This window comes from Gadus morhua, chromosome 6 (genome assembly GCF_902167405.1).
Source record: "Gadus morhua chromosome 6, gadMor3.0, whole genome shotgun sequence".
NCBI lineage: Eukaryota > Metazoa > Chordata > Actinopteri > Gadiformes > Gadidae > Gadus > Gadus morhua.
Genome location: NC_044053.1, coordinates 22,339,853 through 22,365,565, shown reverse-complemented (window position 1 = coordinate 22,365,565; position 25,713 = coordinate 22,339,853). Strand labels below are relative to the sequence as shown.

The window sequence follows — 25,713 nt, the reverse complement described above, 5'->3', positions numbered from 1 at the left end:
CGGCGTACAATTCGCCCCAATCGCGCTACCTCTACATCCACCATCCACAGCGGGGAAGCCTCGTCATCGGACACCACGTTCATATCCGGGTCTCTGCCGCCACGGCCAGAAATGTGCCCTCCTTCAACGTCAACTACATGGTGGGTGAACCGATGGGGGCGGCGTCCAGAGCCTACACGCATGTTTAAATCACTGTGTGGGTATGAGTTCTGATGGTAGAGCCGGGGGAGGGTGCAGATGAAGCAGGTGGGACAGTGGGGAGGCGGAGGATGAAGGGCTGAGGAGTGATAGAGGCAGTGTCCAAATGATACCTTGAATCTTAGCCGGTAGCCGGTAGATTGAGTTGCTGATGGTGCTGATGTTTTTTGTTTTCTTCTTCTTTAAATTAAACCCAAGTGATGAGTAGCCCTGATGCATATATGAGTAGTATAGTTTGATACACATTCACAATTAAATGTGTCAATAATCCTATTTTAAAGAGAATAATTACAACCCCACCTCCCAAAAGGCTCAGCCCCCCTGGCTCCCTCGTAGTTAGCGCCCTGGAGGTATGATTATTTTTTGCTGTTTATTTTATTTAAAGCATCTTACAGTAAATGTAGAGAGAGGTCATTAAGGCAATGTAAGGGGTTAAATGTCTTGGTCAAGGATGCCTCCGGTTAGTTTACAGACATTGCGATTAAAAGCCAGAAACTTTCGATCAGAAGTCAAACACCTTAAGCACTGGACTATCCCACTGAAGAACCACCTCTTCCTGGAACATCTGAAGACCACAACTTCCTGGAACATCTCATCAATTCTGTTATTTTGTGCTAGTAGTTTGGAACACAAATTGTCAGGGAATTCAGGAAGCACTTTGAAATGTGATACTATCTACTATCTACTCTAACTATTACTCTAAAATGTAAACCTAGTTCCACTGGAGGGATGGCTCAAAGCTGAACCGCTAAATGGCCTGTTGTAAACATCATGTACAGATGTGGGATGGGTGATTGTGGAAATATGACGGCATGACGGGTGGAATGGGATAGAGGTGTAAAGTGGTATGCTGGTCTGTTTCTGTGGTGCAGGTGCTGTCTAAGGGAAAGGTGGTGACCTTTGGTGTTGTAGAGGGTTCTGGCGTCTCCGGACAGAATCAGTTTGTGCGGTTTAGGGTTACGCCAGAGATGACGCCATCCATTCGCCTGCTCGTCTATTACCTCATCGAAAGAGAAGTAGTGGCGGACTCTTTGTGGATAGAAGTCGAGGGAAAATGTGTCAACAGTCTCAAGGTAGGTGTACACACACACACACACACACACACACATACACACACACACACACACACGCACATCTACATTCACAAAATATGATTCAAATCGATGTGTGTGCGTGTGTATGTGTGTGTGCGTGTGTGTGTGTATGTGTGTGTTTGTGTGTGCGCGCATGCGTTTGTGTGTACGTGTGTGTGCGTGTGCAGACTGAGGTTCGCTACAGAAGACGGGATCAGAGGCCCAAGTCCCACCTCCTGCTGGATGTGTCAACCAAGCAGGACGGACTTGTTGCTCTCTCTGCTGTGGATACAGCCATCTTTCCCCTGCGTCGCAATCACAAGGACCCTGTCGACATGGTAAGGAAAGGGCAGGACTGACCTACAAGCAGACATGCATAGCCAGGCAGACTGACGGCAACAGACCTCTGTCTTCCAGGTATTGAGGCATATTGAGCTCAGTGACCAGGGCTGCGGGGCCGGCGGGGGAGGGGATGCCCAGGGCGTCTTCCAATTGGCTGGCCTCACCTTACTGACCAATGCCATTCACCAAGGGTCACAAAGTGGTAAGTCGATCAGTGAATCAACCGATATAAAAGCAATCAGTCGATCCATCGAGATGCATCTCAGTAGACAGGGTGGGATGGGCTATGAACACTTGTACGGAGCTACAGGGATGTTTCTTTGTGTGTGCGCAGCTGGGACTTGCACAGAAGCGGTACGTGCAAAGAGATCCCTCACAGAAAAGGAGCAGAAAGCTGTGATGGGTAAGGGCTCTTCAACCTCTCCACACATCTTATATGATCTACACCCATGTGATCTTACCATATTATATTCTACATTATATTCCCTCACACAGCTTTCTTTCACTGTCCTGTAAGAGCAGAATGGGATCTATATGTGGACATTGCGTTTATTGGTGAAACTAAACACCTTGAGAGAAATAATGTGCCATTTATTGACTCCTATATATGTAACATATGCGATACTTTCACATCATGGTCTCAAGACCAACATGGAAATTGTTTTCTCCTCCTCTCTGATTTCTCAAAGAAGAACAGTATGCTTTGATGAATATTTCTGATTGAGCTCACGTGTATTAGAAGATCATTTGCACATCGATTTGGCAGTTCTGTAGCATCGGTAGTGGCCTTCATTGTGGCAGTACAAGGATTTGGAGACGTTTTGGTCTTCGCCTCGTTCCGGTGAACAAAATCACAACAAGAGACTGATAATCCAGAATCCCTTGTTAAAACGGCGTTGGAAGGATAATCCTTCGTTTGATTCAAACGTGGAGATATGCCTTAAGTGATCTTCCACATAGTAATCTATGACCTTTTGTCACTGTTACCAAAATAATTAATTCAGAGAAAAAAGGTGTTAAATCCTATCACCTCTACAGTCTTCACCAAGCAGTTCTACCCTGCTCCGAACTCAAGTGGCATTCTTTCCGTGACGTCAAAGTGTCTTTCCGAATGACTTTGACGTCGAGTGAATGACACAGACGGCGTGGATTCGCTGACGGCAGGCGGGCTGTGAGCGTGTGGCCATGGGGAGCTCCGTCTGGGCAATCCTGGAAGTGGGTGGCCGTGTCAGAGAGATCATTGTTAGGATTATGTCCTTCAATGTCGATGGTAACCTGTGAAACGGTTTGGGATGTGCTACAAACACATGTTCAGAGTCACAGGGATCTGTATTTTTCTGTGTGAGCAGGAAGGAAACTCCCAGGTTCGATTCGGGAAAAGAGATCCCTCACCGAGGAGCAGAAAATGGCAATGGGTAAGGGCTCTTCCACCTCTCTATTCGTCTTTGTGGAGAAATAATCTGATCGCCCATGACCATATCATATTCTACATTAAATTCCCTAACACAGATTTCTTTCACAGTCCTGTCCAAGAGCTAACAAACACCTTGCGAGAAATTGACAGTGTGCCTTTTAAAGTCCTATAAATGTAACACATGAGATACTTGATCACTATCTTTTCCTATCTGCTTCTCCTCCTCCTCCTCCTCTTCCTCCTCTCTGATTTCTCAAATAAGTAAAGAATTCTTAGCCTTGCTTGGAAGAGACTTCTCATTATGTAATCTAGGCAAGACATGTAGCCATTTCAAATCATAATGTAATGGCATAACAAATCCCTTCCTTGCTGTCAAAGTGAAACAAGTGTATATTGCAACACACACGCATGAATGACAGAGTAGTATTCCTTTGGTTCAAAAGAATATGCAGTTCTCAGGCTCAGGATCGTGGGTAGTGTGCGTATTGTGTGTGTGCTTTGGCATTTATGTGATTGTTCATGTGTGTATTGTTTCGATGCTTGTATGCGTTTCTAGTGGCTGGTCATGGAAACGTAGGCAGGTGCTGCAGGAGGGGTCTGGACCACATTCCCAGCCGTGTGACCTGTGAGCAGTTTGCTATCCAATCCGTTGGTGAAGGGTACCCACGCTGCAGGAAAGCCTTCCAGGACTGCTGCGAACGCTTGGTGAAAAGCCTCCCAGAAGATCTCCATTATTCTGGACGAGGTCAGTCGGACTCATTTGTTTATCCAAACCAATTCAACCAAGAGTTACGGAGGATCAGGGCTGCCTCTGACCTCTTGGGGGCCAAAGTTACATCCTACTTGGGCGACCCATTACAGCAAAGCCATCTCTTACATACCGTAGCGTAGCTTACAGCTAGAAACGGCTCTGCTTGGAACATTCAATGCATTATTCCTGCAAAAATGATTGCACCAATAACGATGTCCCAGACTTATTTTTGGTAGATAAGTGTTTTATACAAATCATGACTTTAGATGAATTTAACAAATAATTTGTGAAATCGGCACAAAACAGGTCAGGCTGAATTCTCCCATTTGGCAGCGCCGCCCCAACCGGCTCCTGTTCTTCGAGCAAAGAGATCTCTCACAAATGCCCAGGAAAATGAATTGGGTAAGGGCTCTTCCACCTCTCTATACCAACGTAGCCATTACATATCATCATGTGATGCAATGACTAATCCCTTCCTTTCTGTCAAAGTAAAACAAATGTATATTGCAGCACACACACATTAATTAAAGGGTAGCATTCCTTTTCTTCAACAGAATATGCAATTCACAGAATAAGGATCATGATGGTGGGTAGTGTGCGTATTGTGTGCGTGCGTGGGCATGTTTATGATTGTTCATGTGTGTATTGTTTCGATGCTTGTATGCGTTTCTAGTGGCTGGTCATGGAAAAGTAGGCAGGTGCTGCAGGAGGGGTCTGGACCACATTCCCAGCCGTGTGACCTGTGAGCAGTTTGCTATCCAATCCGTTCGTGAAAGGTACCCACGCTGCAGGAAAGCCTTCCAGGACTGCTGCGAACGCTTGTTGAAAAGCCTCCCAGAAGATCTCCATTATTCTCGACCAGGTCAGTCGGACTCATTTGTTTATCCAAACCAATTCAACCAAGAGTTAAGGAGGATCAGGGCTGCCTCTGACCTATTGGGGGCCAAAGTTACATCCTACTTGGGGGCCCCATTACAGCAAAGCCATCTCTTACATACCGTAGCTTATAGCTAGAAACGGCTCTGCTTGGAACATTCAATGCATTATTCCTGCAGAAATGATTGCACCAATAACGATGTCCTAAACTTATTTTTGGTAGATAAGTGTCTTATACAAATCATGACTTTAGATGAATTTAACAGATAATTTGTGAAATCGGCACAAAACAGGTCAGGCTAATTTCTCCCATTTGGCAGCTCGGCCCCAACCGGCTCCTGCTCCTCGAGCAAAGAGATCTCTCACAGAGGCCCAGGAAAATGAATTGGGTAAGGGCTCTTCCACCTCTCTATACCAACGTAGCCATTACATATCATCATGTGATGCAATGACTAATCCCTTCCTTTCTGTCAAAGTAAAACAAATGTATATTGCAGCACACACACATTAATTAAAGGGTAGCGTTCCTTTCTTCGACAGAATATGCAATTCACAGAATAAGGATCATGATGGTGGGTAGTGTGCGTATTGTGTGCGTGCGTGGGCATGTTTATGATTGTTCATGTGTGTATTGTTTCGATGCTTGTATGCGTTTCTAGTGGCTGGTCATGGAAACGTAGGCAGGTGCTGCAGGAGGGGTCTGGACCACATTCCCAACCGTGTGACCTGTGAGCAGTTTGCTATCCAATCCGTTGGTGAAAGGTACCCACGCTGTAGGAAAGCCTTCCAGGACTGCTGCGAACGCTTGGTGAAAAGCCTCCCAGAAGATCGCCATTATTCTCGACCAGGTCAGTCGGACTCATTTGTTTATCTAAACAAATTCAACCAAGAGTTACGGAGGATCAGGGCTGCCTCTGACCTCTTGGGGGCCAAAGTTACATCCTACTTGGGGGCCCCATTACAGCAAAGCCATCTCTTACATACCGTAGCTCAGGGGTCTTCAATTAAAATTGAACAAGGTCCAGTAACTAAAAATTCCTTCCAAGAAAGGTCCGAACCTACCACGACCTAATAGCCTTCTTTTGTCAAATACAATTAAAGGTTGTATAGGTGATTTGCTTTTTTGGCCATTTTTGCAAAATTACTTGAAATCCTTATCATAACCCGCTTACAGCCACTGAGTTAGAAGTACTGACATGAAAATTAAACAAGTCAATCATCTGTGGAACGGGCAGGGCTCGAAAAACTCCAGCCAATCATTTCCATTGCCACCGAGTTGCATTGGACAGTAAGTACGTCAATCAAACGGTCGTACTGCACTCCCCCTCCCCCGCGCCCCGCGCGCGACCCCTTCGTGCAGTACTCGTGACCCAGAGCTCGTGACCCAGAGCAAGCTCCTGTTTGTTGTTATCCTGCGGTAGCTACTGGAACTAGTTAATCCACATTTGGACCTAGCAGTAGAAGACAATTTCCATGGCAGACAAGACGCCACCATCCCCACCACCACCACCACCACCACCAGCAAAGAGAAGGAAAACTCTTTTTCAGAGAGTAATTGATAATAAAAACGCTGAAAGAGAAAAACTGAAATCAAGAATAATCCTAGGCGCTGCTTTCGAACGTTGGCGGCAACTGAAGGACGAGAAGGGTCTAAAAACCGATGCTTGTGTGGCGGTTGACCTAGTTTCAAAGTTTATACCGTTTATACTCGGTAATACCGGTGTGGAGACGAGTGTATTACTCGGTGTGAAAATGTCCACACCGCGGCAACCCTAGTGAAAACCAGGACTTCCAATACAATTATATGAAACAAACATACATTTTCTAAAAATAGTAATGATTTATGTGACCGTTTAATGTTTATAACATCTGGTCCAACCATTGCAGCGAGAACGTATTCTCAGCAGGGGGTGCAGGGAAAAAAAAAAATTCAGCCTGCACTAGACTCGCAACTCGTTACATTGATAAAAAAAGATGTATAGCAGCGCAGCTCAATTACACCAGTGCATGCGCGGACAGTTGAAAATCGATCGTTCACATCCAGCTGCTCACAGAACAAGTTTAGCGCACCACCGCTACCCTCACACTTTTTCATATAACCTTTTTTTCAGCACTAGGTCATATGAGCATTAAATAAATGCTGCGTCTCAAAATGCCTTGGACAGCAGCGAGGATGACTCGCTTTGCCACGGGCCGAAACAGTTCGGAGCGACCACAGCCAGAGCGAACACAGCGGGGCAGTGTTCAGGAATAGTCTTTGGTGTACACATCAGTACGGCCTATTTGCACTACTGTTTAGTGGCAATGCAGTGTTTTATTCGATGCCTTTTTATTTTCGTATATTATTTCAATGAATACAATTTATTTATTCATAAAAAACGGATCTGGTCTTCAAATCTTTTTTCCAAATATAGGTCGTCTTACAATGGGGTTTGTGTTTATATTCGGACCAATACGGTACAGCGGGCGCTCACATGACGTTAAGCATTTCCTGGTGCATAATGTGACGCTTCAGAACCTAAAATCCCGTTTCTCCCCGTTGACACGACAACACATAACCGGCGTTTTCAGAAATCTCCACTTTGGCCGGAGTTTTTAGAAATGATCGTTTTCTGTGATAAGACAGGGCCTCGGACAGGGGGTGTTGCAGCACCCCCAGCACTCCTACTTCCCGCGGTACTGGGTGCAACTTACAGCTGAATGTAGTGCCATGTTGTTAAACGAAAACCTACGCTAGCCTGGCTCGCTCTCGCGCATCTCTGTTCGCGCTCGTGCATGATTGCGCGTCCAGGTACTTGGAATGGGTGGAGTCAGAGTCAGCGTTGAAGGAGAGGGGGTAGGACCATTTGAGTTGTGTATTTTCAAAATCTGCTGGCGTTTCGCAAATCACCTACCCAACCTTTAACACGGCATATTACCTTATCATTTCAGATGTATTTATTTTCAATTTTTCAAATAGCTTACTTTTAACCATGAAAAACTAGTAAGACAAAGTAATACATATTAACATTTCAAGTAAACAAAACAGGTACATTAGGCCTGCATTTCACGTAAACATAAAAAGTGCATAAGGCCTACATGTCAAGTAAGCAGAACAGAAACACTAGGCCTACACTTCAAATAAACACAAAGTGCATTAGGCCTACATTTCAAGTAAGCAAAACAGGTACACCAGGCCTACATTTCAAGTAAGCAAAACAGTTACCCCTTCTGTAGTGACTGAGACAACCTTTGTTAGATCAATCCCCCTCTTTAACAGCATCTCCTTAATAGCCTCATAAATATCTTCTCGTCTTGTGTGTGTCTCAAGTAGTGTTAGACCCATCAGGTCCTCACAGATCTCTTTCTTGTCTTGATGAAACAATCGCACGTAAACCAAAAGCTGGGCATTATCCGTTACATCTGAAGACTCATCAATGGCTAAGGATGGGGCACTCTGAACAGCCGCATCAAGCTGTGACGTGAAGCCAATCTGATAACATTTCGGATTTTCTGGCTGTCGTTGCAGCTCACATTGGGATTTGCTTTATTTTTTCACGCAATTCATCCCTTTGTTTACCTTCAAGTAACGTCTCGGCAGCGGCGTTCAAGCACTCCTTCACAACAGTCGTGTCACTGAAAGTTTTTTTATGTTGCAAGTTGCTGGCCTGTAAATGAGTGTGTGAAGACACGGGTAGACCTCTCATACTGAGCTCTCAGCTCGGATATTTTTCACGCTCTTACTTCTGACTTCTGGGGATACTTTTCCTCGAAGGATCTGTGTTTGGATTCGTAATGCCGCTTAATATTCCCGCTTTATATCAGCGCCACGGTTTCAACACATAAAAGACACAACAAAGGTTTAGTACTGCCTTGCGGGAGAATTAACCTGTATTGGTCAGTCCATTCATCTTTAAAATGTCTGTTTTCAAGCAAGCCATTTTCTCATTCCAAATCGCTCTTCCGGTAAACAAAAAATTTGATTGGCTATTTTTTGAGTGACGCTATGCCGTGACAGACGGAGGGAGGGGGGGAGTTGGGTGAGTGCATGATCTTCGCTGTTTGAAGATCATTGCTTTTTGCTGTTTTCCTGCTGTACTACAGACTATTCTGCCTTTCAATTTGTATTTCAGTGAGAAATGATTTTACTAACATAATCATGCTTTGTATAGTGAAATCATAAAAAAAAATGATTTCACTATACATGACAAAATGATATATATATATTTTTTTATTATTATTTTAAATTGGTCATGGGTCCTGATAGGACCGTCACTTGGTCCGGACCCGGACCGCGGTCCGCCGTTTGGAGATGCCTGCCGTAGTTTATAGCTAGAAACGGCTCTGCTTGGAACATTCAATGCATTATTCCTGCAGAAATTATTGCACCAATAACAATGTCCTAGACTTATTTTTGGTAGATAAGTGTCTTATACAAATCATGTCTTTAGATGAATTTAACAGATAATTTGTGAAATCGGCACAAAACAGGTCAGGCTAATTTCTCCCATTTGGCAGCACCACCCCAACCGGCTCCTGTTCCTCGAGCAAAGAGATCTCTCACAGAGGCCCAGGAAAATGAATTGGGTAAGGGCTCTTCCACCTCTCTATACCAACGTAGCCATTACATATCATCATGTGATGCAATGACTAATCCCTTCCTTTCTGTCAAAGTAAAACAAATGTATATTGCAGCACACACACATTAATTAAAGGGTAGCATTCCTTTTCTTCGACAGAATATGCAATTCACAGAATAAGGATGTTGATGGTGGGTAGTGTGCGTATTGTGTGCGTGCGTGGGCATGTTTATGATTGTTCATGTGTGTATTGTTTCGATGCTTGTATGCGTTTCTAGTGGCTGGTCATGGAAACGTAGGCAGGTGCTGCAGGAGGGGTCTGGACCACATTCCCAACCGTGTGGCCTGTGAGCAGTTTGCTATCCAATCCGTTGGTGAAGGGTACCCACGCTGCAGGAAAGCCTTCCAGGACTGCTGCGAACGCTTGGTGAAAAGCCTCCTAGAAGATCCCTATTTTTCCGCACTAGGTCAGTCTGACTCATTTGTTTATCCAAACCAATTCAACCAAGAGTTACGGAGGATCAGAGCTGCCTCTGACCTCTTGGGGGCCAAAGTTACATCCTACTTGGGGGCCCCATTACAGCAAAGCCATCTCTTACATACCGTAGCTCAGGGGTCTTCAATTAAAATTTAACAAGGTCCAGTAACTAAAAATTCCTTCCAAGAAAGGTCCGAACCTACCACGTCCTAATAGCCTTCTTTTGTCAAATACAATTAACACGGCATATTACCTTATCATTTCAGATGTATTTATTTTCAATTTTTCAAATAGCTTACTTTTAACCATGAAAAACTAGTAAGACAAAGTAATACATATTAACATTTCAAGTAAACAAAACAGGTACATTAGGCCTGCATTTCAAGTAAACATAAAAAGTGCATAAGGCCTACATGTCAAGTAAGCAGAACAGGAACACTAGGCCTACACTTCAAATAAACACAAAGTGCATTAGGCCTACATTTCAAGTAAGCAAAACAGGTGCACCAGGCCTACATTTCAAGTAAGCAAAACAGTTACCCCTTCTGTAGTGACTGAGACAACCTTTGTTAGATCAATCCCCCTCTTTAACAGCATCTCCTTAATAGCCTCATAAATATCTTCTCGTCTTGTGTGTGTCTCAGGTAGTGTTAGACCCAACAGGTCCTCACAGATCTCTTTCTTGTCTTGATGAAACAATCGCACATAAACCAAAAGCTGGGCATTATCCGTTACATCTGAAGACTCATCAATGGCTAAGGATGGGGCACTCTGAACAGCCGCATCAAGCTGTGACGTGAAGCCAATCTGATAACATTTCGGATTTTCTGGCTGTCGTTGCAGCTCACATTGGGATTTGCTTTATTTTTTCACGCAATTCATCCCTTTGTTTACCTTCAAGTAACGTCTCGGCAGCGGCGTTCAAGCACTCCTTCACAACAGTCGTGTCACTGAAAGTTTTTTTATGTTGCCCCAAAATCCATGCAATCTTTAGTGAGCATTCATTGGTAACCTTTCCTTTTACAGTCCCCTAATTACTAGGTATTTACCCGGTACATACATGGTAAATCATAGTGTATTACTGGGTAATTACCACTGGTAATAAGAAGGTAAATACAGAGGTAGTTACCCCGGTAAATCATAGTGTATTACTGGGTAATTACCACTCGTAATAAGAAGGTAAATACAGAGGAATTATCCGGTAAATTATAGTGTATTACTGCGTAATTACCACTGGTAATAAGAAGGTAAATACAGAGGAATTACAGCTGATGTACCAAGTAAAACTCCACTATCACCCATCAACTCAACTAAGTAGCGTGTAGTTGTAACTGTTTTAGGTTGGTAATAACTCCGATATTGTGTACTTCCTAGGAAATTAGGCAACCAATTCTTAGAAACATCTATTATCCAAGGTTTATGTTGGTAACAGCCCAAATTGAATGATGTACTATCTAGAAATTAGCATAGTACTTTCCAATAAAATACTTTTTCTTAGTTATTATTCATAGCTACACCCATTTAGAAAGGGTTTATTCGATTTACCACTATGGAATTACTTACCTGGTGACAACCTCTGCAGGAACAGTTTTCCTCTAGTGTCATGGTACATCTTCTTAAATACTGGGTACGAAGCTGTTTGTTTCCATGGTATTACCAGGTTCTTACCATGTAATTTGTAATACATTCCCTTTTTCATGCAGTCAACACAAACTTTTACCATGTACGTTCTGCAACGTTACCATGTAAAACACGACAATTTACCCAGTAATTAAGCTGAAACTGTACTGTAAAAGGAAGCCTTGTTTGTTTCCATGGTATTACCAGGCTCTTACCATATAAGTTGTAACTGGTTATTCCCTTTTCCATGCAATCAACACAAACCATATATGTTCTGCAACATCGTTCACCAGTAGTTAAGCACTTTAATTGTTGTTATAAAACCCCAAACCACTGTTGATGAAAGGCATATTAAAATTAAACAAAATCAAAGGCTTATCCTTCAAACAATGCATATCTCACAAACAGGCACTGAACACTGAAGAAATCTGACAAAAAAAAGAGCCGTCCACATCAACTCAATTTAAATGTTACTGATGGTTTTTTCATAAAACACATGACAGTGTTATGGCAAGTGACCACAAGGAAGACAGCTTCAACCTCTACAATTTGAATAAGTGGTGAATGCCATTCAGCAATCTGCCTATGGGAGCGTCTTTGTGGTCATTCGCAAACCAATGAGTCCACTCGATGAATGAGAGAGGGCTCTTTAGTGTCTTCTCCGTGAGGTATCCCTGCAGTCTCCACATCTGGGATTTGAAGGCTGACCAAGACCTGACCAGGTACCTCCAAATCACCCCTTCCATACTGTAATAAAGAATCAGAAGACAAGAAAATAAACATTAGGACTGTCAATTAATGAACATTTCTAGAACTTGTAGAACTCAAAGATTATTTTGTTAATCAGTTAAAAAAGGATGCTGGTCCTCTGGCCATTGTGTATGGTATTGAAAAGAGAAAAAGGCATAGCCATAAATACAGTTAATAGGACGGGAGGGGACAGGCTGTTAGCTCCGGTTAGCCCTTTAGCATCGAGCTAGCGGAGCTTCTGTCATTCAAATAACTCGGACATGTTGGTTAAAACCTATAACACCCAATTTATTAAAATATCCGGATTTAATCGGGCTTTCTCCCATAAGTACAGTTAATAGGACGGGAAGAGACAGGCTCTGTTAGCCCCGGTTAGCGCGATGCTAAAGAGCAGCTCTACCGGAGCATGCCATCTCAACAGGTGCAAGTTAGCCTCCGGTTTGATATTCGCCAGATATTCGGTTTACCACCCAATCGGATTAATCAACATAAGTGCAATACATTACGGGCTTAGTATGTTGAGGACGGTTTAGGACACCGTATCGCGAAAAATCACAAACACATGTTGGCGCCATCGATGTCTGTGCAACAACGTCATTTACTTCTGGCTGCTACCTGTTTTAGGGGCCGTCAGCAAATTACACTCACCGACTGGTGGCAGAGACGTTACCATGGAATTGTTTCAGGAAATTAATCGCACAAATATATTGCAATATAGTTTTTTAATCATAATGCAGTTAATAGTTTAATATTCGACAAAAATCGACTAAACTATGTTTGAAATTATTAATTGCATCCCGTTTAACATTAATGCAATATATTAGCAAAGTTACCTGCAGTAAGTAGCAGCCCACCATTGGCAACTACTACTACAATCCGGTGACAAAATGTATTTTTTAGTGATTTTTATGTTATTTTATATGATTTATTTCCAGAAACAATTCCATGGTAACACTAAAGAGTCATCTCTCATTCATCGAGTGGACTCATTGGTTTGCGAATGACCAGAAAAATGCTCCCATAGGCAGATTGCTGCATGGCATTCACCACTTATTCAAATTGAAGAGGTTGAAGCAGTCTTCCTTGCGGTCACTTGCCATAAAAATGTCATGTGTTTTATGAAAACACCATCAGTAACATTTAAATTGAGTTGATGTGGACGGCTCTTTTTTTTGTCCGATTTCTTCAGTGTTCAGTGCCTGTTTGTGAGATATGCATTGTTTGAAAGATAAGCCTTTGATTTTGTTTAATTTTAATATGCCTTTCATCAACAGTGGTTTGGGGTTTTATAACAACAATTAAAGTGCTTAACTTCTGGTGAACGATGTTGCAGAACATATATGGTTTGTGTTGATTGCATGGAAAAGGGAATAACCAGTTACAACTTATATGGTAAGAGCCTGGTAATACCATGGAAACAAACAAGGCTTACTTTTACAGTACAGTTTCAGCTTACTTACTGGGTAAATTGTTGTGTTTTACTTGGTAACGTCGCAGAACGTACATGGTACAAGTTTGTGTTGACTGCATGGAAAAGGGAATATTTTATTACAAATGATATGGTAAGAACCTGGTAATACCATGGAAACAAACGAGGCTTCCTTTTACAGTACAGTTTCAGCTTAATTACTGGGTAAATTGTCGCGTTTTACTTGGTAACGTCGCAGAACGTACATGGTACAAGTTTGTGTTGACTGCATGGAAAAGGGAATAATGTATTACAAATTATATGGTAAGAACCTGGTAAAGACATGTCATTAGTGCAGCACTGTAAACAGCTGACCAAAAATTGCTTTTTTCAACTGAGGAGCATTTCGAAACTCAGGAAAATGGTTTCACAAAATGACTTGGAGCTGATCACTCATGCATTTGTGTCTTCGCGTTTAGACTATTGTAATAGTTTGTTTTCTTGTCTAAACAAAAAGGAGCTGTCTCGCCTGCAGTTAGTGCAAAACTCTGCAGCGAGAGTTCTGACTCGCACCAATAGGAGGACTCATATAACCCCTATTCTTAAAGCTCTTCATTGGCTGCCAGTTTCGTCTAGGATCAATTTTAAAATTTTGGTTTTAACGTTCAGAGCTTTGCATGGCCAGGCTCCGCCTTACATCAGTGATCTGATCCAGCCTTACACCCCAACTCGGGCTCTGAGGTCTGTGGATCAGAATCTGTTGACGTTGCCACACACTCGTTTCCGGACCAGAGGAGACAGATCCTTCCAGGCTGTTGCTCCCAGGCTCTGAAACGATCTTCCGCTCTCTCTGCGTTCGATGGAGTCTGTTGACTCCTTCAAAAAGCAACTAAAGACCTATTTGTTTGCTCATGCTTTTGCTTAGCTGTCTTGGGGCTGCTATGTTTGTCACCTAGTTGTCTTGGCCTTTTAAACTTAAATTTGTATGTACTTCTTAACTGTGTATTGTTATTGTTTTTGTTTTAACTGTGAAGCGCTTTGTGACCCTGGTCTGTGAAAGGCGCTGTACAAATAAAGCTTACTTACTTACTTACTTACTTACTTACTTACTTACTAGAGGAAAACTGTTCCTGCAGAGGTTGTTACCAGGTAAGTAATTCCATAGTGGTAAATCGAATAAACCCTTTCTAAATGGGTGTAGCTACGAATAATAACTAAGAAAAAGTATTTTATTGGAAAGCACTATGCTAATTTCTATATAGTACATCATTAAACTTGGGCTGTTAACAACATAAACCTTGGATAATTGTTGTTTATAAGAATTGGTTGCCTAATTTCCTAGGAAGTACACAATATAGAGTTATTACCAACCTAAAACAGTTACAACTACACGCTACTTAGTTGAGTTGATGGGTAATAGTGGAGGTTTTACTTAGTACTTCAGCTGTAATTCCTCTGTATTTACCTTCTTATTACCAGTGGTAATACACTATAATTTACTGGATAATTCCTCTGTATTTACCTTCTTATTACCAGTGGTAATTACCCAGTAATACACTATGATTTATCATGTATTTGATGGGTAACTACCTCTGTATTTACCTTCTTATTACCAGTGGTAATAACCCAGTAATACACTATGATTTACCATGTATGTACCGGGTAAATACCTAGTAATTAGGGGACTGTAAAAGGAAGGGTTACCCATTCGGTAGCAAGTTGCTGGCCTGTAAATGAGTGTGTGAAGACACGGGTAGACCTCTCATACTGAGCTCTGAGCTCGGATATTTTTCACGCTCTTACTTCTGACTTCTGGGGATACTTTTCCTCGAAGGATCTCACTATACATGACAAAATGATATATATATATATTTTTATTATTATTTTAAATTGGTCATGGGTCCGGATAGGACCGTCACTTGGTCCGGACCCGGACCGCGGTCCGCCGTTTGGAGATGCCTGCCGTAGCTTATAGCTAGAAACGGCTCTGCTTGGAACATTCAATGCATTATTCCTGCAGAAATTATTGCACCAATAACGATGTCCTAGACTTATTTTTGGTAGATAAGTGTTTGATACAAATCATGACTTTAGATGAATTTAACAGATAATTTGTGAAATCGGCAGATATAGGTCAGGATGAATTCTTCCATTTGGCAGCGCCGCCCCAACCGGCTCCTGTTCCTCGAGCAAAGAGATCTCTCACAAAGGCCCAGGAAAATGAATTGGGTAAGGGCTCTTCCACCTCTCTATACCAACGTAGCCATTACATATCATCATGTGATGCAATGACTAATCCCTTCCTTTCTGCCAAGTAAAACAAATGTATATTGCAGCACACACGCAGTAATTAAAGGGTAGCATTCCTTTTCTTCGATAGAATATGCAATTCACAGAATAAGGATCATGATGGTGGGTAGTGTGCATATTGTGTGTGTGCGTGGACATGTTTATGATTGTTCATGTGTGGATTGTTTCGATGCTTGTATGCGTTTCTAGTGGCTGGTCATGGAAAAGTAGGCAGGTGCTGCAGGAGGGGTCTGGACCACATTCCCAGCCGTGTGACCTGTGAGCAGTTTGCTATCCAATCCGTTCGTGAAAGGTACCCACGCTGCAGGAAAGCCTTCCAGGACTGCTGCGAACGCTTGGTGAAAAGCCTCCCAGAAGATCTCCATCATTCCAGAGGAGGTCAGTCTGACTCATTTGTTTATCCAAACCAATTCAACCAAGAGTTACGGAGGATCAGGGCTGCCTCTGACCTCTTGGGGGCCAAAGTTACATCCTACTTGGGGGCCCCATTACAGCAAAGCCATCTCTTACATACCGTAGCTTATAGCTAAAAACGGCTCTGCTTGGAACATTCAATGCATTATTCCTGCAGAAATGATTGCACCAATAACAATGTCCTAGACTTATTTTTGGTAGATAAGTGTCTTATACAAATCATGTCTTTAGATGAATTTAACAGATAATTTGTGAAATCGGCACAAAACAGGTCAGGCTAATTTCTCCCATTTGGCAGCTCCGGCCCAACCGGCTCCTGCTCCTCGCGCAAAGAGATCTCTCACAGAGGCCCAGGAAAATGAATTGGGTAAGGGCTCTTCCACCTCTCTATACCAACGTAGCCATTACATATCATCATGTGATGCAATGACTAATCCCTTCCTTTCTGTCAAGTAAAACAAATGTATATTGCAGCACACACACATTAATTAAAGGGTAGCGTTCCTTTTCTTCGACAGAATATGCAAATCACAGAATAATGATGTTGATGGTGGGTAGTGTGCGTATTGTGTGCGTGCGTGGGCATGTTTATTATTGTTCATGTGTGTATTGTTTCGATGCTTGTATGCGTTTCTAGTGGCTGGTCATGGAAACGTAGGCAGGTGCTGCAGGAGGGGTCTGGACCACATTCCCAGCCGTGTGACCTGTGAGCAGTTTGCTATCCAATCCGTTGGTGAAGGGTACCCACGCTGCAGGAAAGCCTTCCAGGACTGCTGCGAACGCTTGGTGAAAAGCCTCCCAGAAGATCTCCATTATTCCGGAGGTTGTCAGTCTGACTCATTTGTTTATCCAAACCAATTCAACCAAGAGTTACGGAGGATCAGGGCTGCCTCTGACCTCTTGGGGGCCAAAGTTACATCCTACTTGGGGGCCCCATTACAGCAAAGCCATCTCTTACATACCGTAGCTTATAGCTAGAAACGGCTCTGCTTGGAACATTCAATGCATTATTCCTGCAGAAATTATTGCACCAATAACAATGTCCTAGACTTATTTTTGGTAGATAAGTGTCTTATACAAATCATGTCTTTAGATGAATTTAACAGATAATTTGTGAAATCGGCACAAAACAGGTCAGGCTAATTTCTCCCATTTGGCAGCTCGGCCCCAACCGGCTCCTGTTCCTCGAGCAATGAGATCTCTCACAGAGGCCCAGGAAAATGAATTGGGTAAGGGCTCTTCCACCTCTCTATACCAACGTAGCCATTACATATCATCATGTGATGCAATGACTAATCCCTTCCTTTCTGTCAAGTAAAACAAATGTATATTGCAGCACACACACATTAATTAAAGGGTAGCGTTCCTTTTCTTCGACAGAATATGCAATTCACAGAATAAGGATCATGATGGTGGGTAGTGTGCGTATTGTGTGCGTGCGTGGGCATGTTTATGATTGTTCATGTGTGTATTGTTTCGATGCTTGTATGCGTTTCTAGTGGCTGGTCATGGAAACATAGGCAGGTGCTGCAGGAGGGGTCTGGACCACATTCCCAGAAGTGTGACCTGTGAGCAGTTTGCTATCCAATCCGTTGGTGAAGGGTACCCAAGCTGTAGGAAAGCCTTCCAGGACTGCTGCGAACGCTTGGTGAAAAGCCTCCCAGAAGATCTCCATTATTTTGGACTAGGTCAGTCGGACTCATTTGTTTATCTAAACAAATTCAACCAAGAGTTACGGAGGATCAGAGCTGCCTCTGACCTCTTGGGGGCCAAAGTTACATCCTACTTGGGGGCCCCATTACAGCAAAGCCATCTCTTACATACCGTAGCTCAGGGGTCTTCAATTAAAATTGAACAAGGTCCAGTAACTAAAAATTCCTTCCAAGAAAGGTCCGAACCTACCACGTCCTAATAGCCTTCTTTTGTCAAATACAATTAACACGGCATATTACCTTATCATTTCAGATGTATTTATTTTCAATTTCCAAATATCTTACTTTTAACCATGAAAAACTAGTAAGACAAAGTAATACATATTAACATTTCAAGTAAACAAAACAGGTACATTAGGCCTGCATTTCAAGTAAACATAAAAAGTGCATAAGGCCTACATGTCAAGTAAGCAGAACAGAAACACTAGGCCTACACTTCAAATAAACACAAAGTGCATTAGGCGTACATTTCAAGTAAGCAAAACAGGTACACCAGGCCTACATTTCAAGTAAGCAAAACAGTTACCCCTTCTGTGGTGACTGAGACAACCTTTGTTAGATCAATCCCCCTCTTTAACAGCATCTCCTTAATAGCCTCATAAATATCTTCTCGTCTTGTGTGTGTCTCAGGTAGTGTTAGACCCAACAGGTCCTCACAGATCTCTTTCTTGTCTTGATGAAACAATCGCACATAAACCAAAAGCTGGGCATTATCCGTTACATCTGAAGACTCATCAATGGCTAAGGATGGGGCACTCTGAACAGCCGCATCAAGCTGTGACGTGAAGCGTCATCTGATAACATTTCGGATTTTCTGGCTGTCGTTGCAGCTCACATTGGGATTTGCTTTATTTTTTCACGCAATTCATCCCTTTGTTTACCTTCAAGTAACGTCTCGGCAGCGGCGTTCAAGCACTCCTTCACAACAGTCGTGTCACTGAAAGTTTTTTTATGTTGCAAGTTGCTGGCCTGTAAATGAGTGTGTGAAGACACGGGTAGACCTCTCATACTGAGCTCTCAGCTCGGATATTTTTCACGCTCTTACTTCTGACTTCTGGGGATACTTTTCCTCGAAGGATCTGTGTTTGGATTCGTAATGCCGCTTAATATTCCCGCTTTTTATCAGCGCCACGGTTTCAACACATAAAAGACACAACAAAGGTTTAGTACTGCCTTGCGGGAGAATGAACCTGTATTGGTCAGTCCATTCATCTTTAAAATGTCTGTTTTCAAGCAAGCCATTTTCTCATTCCAAATCGCTCTTCCGGTAAACAAAAAATTTGATTGGCTATTTTTTGAGTGACGCTATGCCGTGACAGACGGAGGGAGGGGGGGAGTTGGGTGAGTGCATGATCTTCGCTCTTTGAAGATAATTGCTTTTTGCTGTTTTCCTGCTGTACTACAGACTATTCTGCCTTTCAATTTGTATTTCAGTGAGAAATGATTTTACTAACATAATCATGCTTTGTATAGTGAAATCATAAAAAAAAATGATTTCACTATACATGACAAAATGATATATATATTTTTTTTTATTATTATTTTAAATTGGTCATGGGTCCGGATAGGACCGTCACTTGGTCCGGACCCGGACCGCGGTCCGCCGTTTGGAGATGCCTGCCGTAGCTTATAGCTAGAAACGGCTCTGCTTGGAACATTCAATGCATTATTCCTGCAGAAATTATTGCACCAATAACGATGTCCTAGACTTATTTTTGGTAGATAAGTGTTTTATACAAATCATGACTTTAGATTAATTTAACAGATAATTTGTGAAATCGGCAGAAATAGGTCAGGCTGAATTCTCCCATTTGGCAGCTCCGGCCCAACCGGCTCCTGTTCCTCGAGCAAAGAGATCTCTCACAGAGGCCCAGGAAAATGAATTGGGTAAGGGCTCTTCCACCCCTCTATACCAACGTAGCCATTACATATCATCATGTGATGCAATGACTAATCCCTTCCTTTCTGCCAAGTAAAACAAATGTATATTGCAGCACACACGCATTAATTAAAGGGTAGCATTCCTTTTCTTCGACAGAATATGCAATTCACAGAATAAGGATCATGATGGTGGGTAGTGTGCATATTGTGTGTGTGCGAGGGCATGTTTATGATTCTTCATGTGTGTATTGTTTGGGTGCTTGTATGCGTTTCTAGTGGCTGGTCATGGAAACGTAGGCAAGTGCTGCAGGAGGGGTCTGGGCTACATTCCCAACAGTGTGACCTGTGAGCAGTTTGCTATCCATTCAATTCGTCAAGCGTTCCCGAGCTGCAGGAAAGCCTTCCAGGACTGCTGCGAACGCAGCTTGGCACACATCACAGGAGATTTCCAATATTCCCGACCAGGTAAGTCTGACTCATTTCTAAACCAATTCAACCAAGAGTAAAGCAGGAACCAGGGCTCCTTCTGACGTCTGGGGGCCCTTACTCATATCCTACTTAGAGCTCAAGCCATCTTTCATATCGCTTTTATATAGAAACGGCCCTGCTTGGAACATTTAATGCATATTTATTTTTGCATAATTTGTCCTGCAGAAAGAATTTCATCAATAACGATGTCACATATTTATTTTTGGGTGAAAGATATTTTATAGAAATCATGACTGTGGGAGTTTGTGTGGATGATGGCTGGTTTAAGCAGCCTCACCTGACCAGAGTCTGATTGGACTCTGGCGCTGGCTGAGACTGCACACCTGTTGCACATTGAGTTATTACTGTGCAGAGGTTAAACCAGCCATCTCCACGCACACTCAGGGAGAGATCTCCATCATGGCAACATGGAGCACCAGTGCCATGCATCATTACCTGCAAACTTCTACAATAAAGTCCCTTTTAACACCATCAACCTGTGTTCTTTACCTGCAGGAGCCCCATAAATCTCACCTAGGTGTAGTGTGGCAGCCACCTAGATTGCGTTTGTTACATTAACATAAGATGAATCTGAAAGCCATTTATATAAGGGATAATGTATGTAACGCCGGTCATTAACAGGATTTTTTTTGATAATGACCGGCGTTCTATATATTTATACGGCTACTTGCCAAATGGAAAATTTACTTCCCACGGTGTGTCTTTTTACAATTTATTTGTGACCATTCGTAGTGTTGATCAGCAGAGAAAATGATCGCCAAAAAAGTCGACATCGCTTAGCAACCGAATATGCTGGGGTTGATAAGTTACTGGACTACTTGTGGAGTGCTACGAAAGATGGGAATCAGAGGCAAAAAATCCACTTCCCTTGACAGCAGTCAATTATGCTTAGCACCGGTCAACAATGCAAAAATAATGGACCATTGAACGTTGGGAAGGCCCATTCAAATGAATGAAAATTCTACAGCATTAAGAAGAGCCGTGGTATAATGTAAGAGTGTTTTTGTAAATGTCACAAAAAGTCCCAGGGGCAGAACGTTCTTCCTTTGATCAGATTTGCACTAGCTGCTGTTTAACCAAAACCTGGGATGTTGATAGCGTCAGTGGTAGCCTTCATCTTGAACCACAATAATGGCAGTAAACAAGGGTTTTGTTTGTTAATCATGGTAATTTGTTAGAGAATCAAAATAGTATTATATGCCATTTTGTAACTTTTACTAAATAAGGCCGTTGTTTAGAAAAAACACAAGTAAGATCCTATATTCTTACAGTTTCTGTTGTGATCGTTCTACTCGTTCTAGGTTGTGTTATTTTCGTGACATCTAAATGACTATTAGTTAAGAGCTAGACGTCACAATGAAGGGACGACGACGTTGTTGATACGTTAACGCCAGTGTGTGTGGTTTGATGTGGAGCTCCGTCAGGCCAGTGGTGGATGTTGATGGGTGGTCTGAGAGATCAATATGATAGGGGTGTTTCCTCAAATGTCGTGCGATTTGTGACCTGCTAAAACGTTTTGAGATGTGTTACGAACTATGTATTCAGTCACAGGGAGGTGTGTATTTGTGTGTGCAGGTATCCGCCCAGGTTTGGTTCGGGCAAAGAGATCTCTCACAGAGGCCCAGAAAAATGAATTGGGTAAGGACTCTTCCACCTCTCTATAGTAACGTAGCCATTATTTATCATCATGTGATGCCGCGACAAATCCCTTCCTTGCTTTCAAAGTAAAACAAGTGTAAATTGCTAAACACATGCATGAATGAAAGGGTGGCATCCCTTTGCTTTGACAGTATATGCAATTCAAAGGCTAAGCATCTTGATGGTGGGTATTGTGCGTATTGTGTGTGTGTGTGCGTCGACATATTTATGATTGTGCATATTTGTTTCGGTGCTTGTATGCATTTCCAGTGGCTGGGCATGGAAACGTTGGCAGGTGCTGCAGGAGGGGTCTGGGCTACCTTCCCAGCAGTGTGACCTGTGAGCAGTTTGCTATCCAATCAATTCGTAAAACGTACCCGCGCTGCAGGAAAGCCTTCCAGGACTGCTGCGAACGCAGCTTGGAAAGCCTCCCAGAATATCTCCAATATTCCCGAGGTCAGTCCAACTCATTTGTTTATATATACATCTAATATTGCATCAGATCCATAATGTTTGCACATAAAATAGAGGCCTCATCTTTGAGTATCAGTATTCCTTCAGAGAGAAGTGCATCAATAAATTGTCCCATACTTATTTAGGGGGGATAGGTATTTTATACAAATCATGCAAGTAGAGGAATTGAACAGCCCATTACTGTAAGTAGATAGTGAAATTGGCACAAAAGGGCACAGGTTCAGAACGCCATTCAATTGATCTGATTTACACCCCCCGCTGTCTAAGCTAACCAGTTATTCAGCATCACTGGTAGCCTTTTTCCTAAAAAACATTGTGGCAGTGAAAATGTGAGGGACCTGGAAAGATTTGTTCATCCAAAGTAAAATCATAGACGTTGACATACCAAACGTACACATACCACAAGCTTGTGGTATGTGTTTATGTCTATAGCTGCAATCAGCAACGTTTGCTTTGTTTTGATAGAAATGTGGGAGTTGAGTCGCACAGTTCTCATGCCTTCGGACCCATAGCATTGGCCAGTGGTCAATCAAATGCATAAAGCTCAATTAAAACACAATTTGATTAAAACAAAGTGGGGCGAGCAAAAGTCGCTGAAACATAAAAACATGGAGAATGGCAGCTAGCAACATACAATCATTGTGTACTGTCTCATATGGCCTCAAGATCTCTCGCAGCAGTGCACATCGTGCCTAGTATCCAGGTGCGCAATCAGGGTACTACTCCACCTATCTTAATACTAGGGTACTAGTAATATTGCACCTATCTTAATACTAGGGTACAAGTAATACTGTACCTATCTTAATACTAAGGTACTATACACAACCCGGTATCACGCGATTTCGTGCTCATGCGCACGAACGTTAATCTATTGAATCGTGTTCCAGAGCACGATAGTCCTAATTTTTTCGTGCTACACAGAACAAAAGTAAACCAATGCATTCTGAATGTGAGTGTTCTCAGGCAATTAACGTGCTCCACAAAACGCTACGAGAGAGAAAGAGAAAGAGAGAGAGGGAAGGACAGAGAGAGAGAGCGAGTGAGAGGCTTCAGAAAGGGTGTGCGCAGATAGTAGCCTACAGTGCACCCTAGTTATGTTTATGCCCAAACAACAAATGCTATATATTTATATATCTATATATATATATAGCCTAATTATATATATTGCCTATATATAGGCTATATATATAATTAGGCTATAATTATATTATTTAGCGTGTAATGAGACAATCTATAGCCAAATTGTCGAAGATGCCCGAGAATCTCCGGAAATATCAGCATGGGAAATCGGCGCATCAGACCCATAAACCTATACAGAAAGACCTCATCTCAAGCGGGAGAGAACGTTTGCGGTGCTGGTTTGTGTCACGTAAGTACAGGGCTCTCAAGTCTCATGCATTCGGCGTGAGACACACAAAATTCAACCCATGCACACGCTCGAACCTGGTCTCACGAAAATACGTGACACTGTCACGTTATTTAATCTATTGAAACGTGATCAGGGACACGTATTTTCTAAATTTTGTATTTCAATTGGAAGTATTTGTCGTGTCACTATAAGCACGAGTCACGACTTCCAAACTAAGGTTCTGCCCGGGAGCGTTCTCCCTAATGTCCCTTAAGGAGCTCTGTACAGATCATTCACTGTTGAAAATTGTCTGTGATAACTAACAAATGACAGCTTTTGGCCACCCGTTTCTACTTAAAATTTTCTGTGATAACTAACAATATGACAGCTTTTGGCCACCCGTTTCTACTTTCACCTTTGATTCTGAGAATTTGTGACAATACACGGATATATTAAATGCAGGTGCGCTGCTCTGTACGCAAACCGCAAAGGAAAAAAGGGTAGCTGCTTCATCTGTTCTTTTTAGAATTGTATGTCTTGATGTTTATTTTATCTAGCCATCTATTCTGTTGTTTTTGGCTATGTGAATGAAAGTCCGCGTCGATGCCTCGCAAGTCCAGTGTCACGAGCGGACGTTGCCATGACATCTAGAAATCATACCGTATTCAATGGGTTATCATTAATATTGATGTGTAGGGGTTGATTATAACTCGTGAATAATATTGTTTAGACCACGGTCTGGGGGAATACTCGTATTCTGATTGGCTGCAGGGCGTGCATTAACCATGGTTCCCGCGGGTCCTTAAAAAGTCTTAAAAAGTCTTAATTTTTTTTGTGTAAAATTAAGGCCATAAATTGTCTTAAATTTACTGTAAATTTGCTCTAGGTATTACATTTTGCAGAGGGTTTTTTAAGACTAGGGGAAATTGTCGCGCACAACAAATAACCTAGTGCGTCTTTTAATTACGGCATTTTCAGGAGTTTTACGTTACGTTAACGTTGACGTCACTCATCGGGGGGCCGGTTGCATCTGCAGCCTGCAGCTGCGTCTGTAGGCTAACTTCCTGGCGCTACTTTTAGCTATTGACGGTTGACATCATTAGGCCAACTTGCGCTACTTTCAGGATGGGACAGTGCAAATTCAATGAGAAATTGTTTGAGGAGGATACGTTTCGGGGGTGGTTGGAGAAGGCAGGTGACTACGAGGCAAGGTGTCGTTTATCCCGAAAGGCATTCATACTAGGGACCATGGGAGCAAAAGCTCTTGAGTCCCACATGAGGTCGCAGAAATATATCCGATACTCCGTGGCAGCTAGCGGGACTACACCGATGCCCGTATTATTTGAAAGAAGTGGACTGAAAAGTTCAGCATCCGTGGCTAGTACTTCACATCAGACGGCGTTAACCGGCTTTGTGTCGCCACCAGAAACCCAGAAGGCGGAGGTATTGAGGGCAGACATAATTCCTTCAAATCGAACGAGGTCATTAGTAACGTCTTGGCTGCTATGTTCCCAGATTCTGAGTTTGCGAAGTCGTTCACCTGCGGTGAAAACAAAACGGCCTATCTTGCCAAATACGGGATCGCATCTTTCATAAAAAGAAAGCTGGATTGGGCTTCGCGGGGTTTGTTTACCGGCGTTGCTATGGTTACCGGTCCTGCGTGTTCCGACGGTTTATTAGGTATCTAATAAATCGCTGTCTAATCAATACTTCATTCAATGCCTCTTCCGTGGTCATTACAATATTATGAGTAGACTGCGTCGGGTTCTCCGACGCTCTCCCTCTTGGCCTGCTTTAACAGGTTTGAATATTAAGGGCTGCCTAATATTCGTTTGAATTTTGATTTTTTTTTTGATATTCGCATTATATTTGAATAAGGAAGTTCGGCTTCAAAGCGTGTGTGTGTGTGTGTGTGTGTGTGTGTGTGTGTGTGATCACTGTCAGCCGTGTTTACATGGACACATCTGATCCGCATAGA

At 42.6% G+C, this 25,713-nt stretch overlaps 1 protein-coding gene across 26 annotated transcripts in view; it reads left to right on the top strand.

Annotated features, from left to right (window-relative positions):
- Positions 1 to 25,713, top strand: part of c5 (complement component 5) — a 62,038-nt gene that overhangs the window by 6,433 nt on the left and 29,892 nt on the right. The window contains exons 12-34 of one of the 26 annotated variants that reach the window (XM_030358089.1): positions 1 to 140; positions 1,071 to 1,271; positions 1,460 to 1,609; positions 1,689 to 1,815; positions 1,948 to 2,016; positions 2,963 to 3,028; positions 3,584 to 3,772; positions 4,085 to 4,180; positions 4,452 to 4,640; positions 4,975 to 5,043; positions 5,314 to 5,502; positions 9,125 to 9,220; positions 9,492 to 9,680; positions 15,597 to 15,698; positions 15,969 to 16,157; positions 16,492 to 16,560; positions 16,831 to 17,016; positions 17,327 to 17,422; positions 17,693 to 17,881; positions 19,691 to 19,792; positions 20,063 to 20,251; positions 21,851 to 21,913; positions 22,184 to 22,369. The exon at positions 1 to 140 is cut by the window's left edge and continues 61 nt beyond it. In XM_030358089.1, coding sequence (XP_030213949.1) covers positions 1 to 140; positions 1,071 to 1,271; positions 1,460 to 1,609; positions 1,689 to 1,815; positions 1,948 to 2,016; positions 2,963 to 3,028; positions 3,584 to 3,772; positions 4,085 to 4,180; positions 4,452 to 4,640; positions 4,975 to 5,043; positions 5,314 to 5,502; positions 9,125 to 9,220; positions 9,492 to 9,680; positions 15,597 to 15,698; positions 15,969 to 16,157; positions 16,492 to 16,560; positions 16,831 to 17,016; positions 17,327 to 17,422; positions 17,693 to 17,881; positions 19,691 to 19,792; positions 20,063 to 20,251; positions 21,851 to 21,913; positions 22,184 to 22,369 — 3,141 coding nt within the window. Of the gene's footprint in view, positions 141 to 1,070; positions 1,272 to 1,459; positions 1,610 to 1,688; positions 1,816 to 1,947; positions 2,017 to 2,962; positions 3,029 to 3,583; positions 3,773 to 4,084; positions 4,181 to 4,451; positions 4,641 to 4,947; positions 5,044 to 5,313; positions 5,503 to 9,124; positions 9,221 to 9,491; positions 9,681 to 15,596; positions 15,699 to 15,968; positions 16,158 to 16,491; positions 16,561 to 16,830; positions 17,017 to 17,326; positions 17,423 to 17,692; positions 17,882 to 19,690; positions 19,793 to 20,062; positions 20,252 to 21,850; positions 21,914 to 22,183; positions 22,370 to 25,713 lie in introns of all 26 variants that reach the window. The other 25 variants (XM_030358090.1, XM_030358088.1, XM_030358091.1 and 22 more) reach the window with 25 other exon arrangements.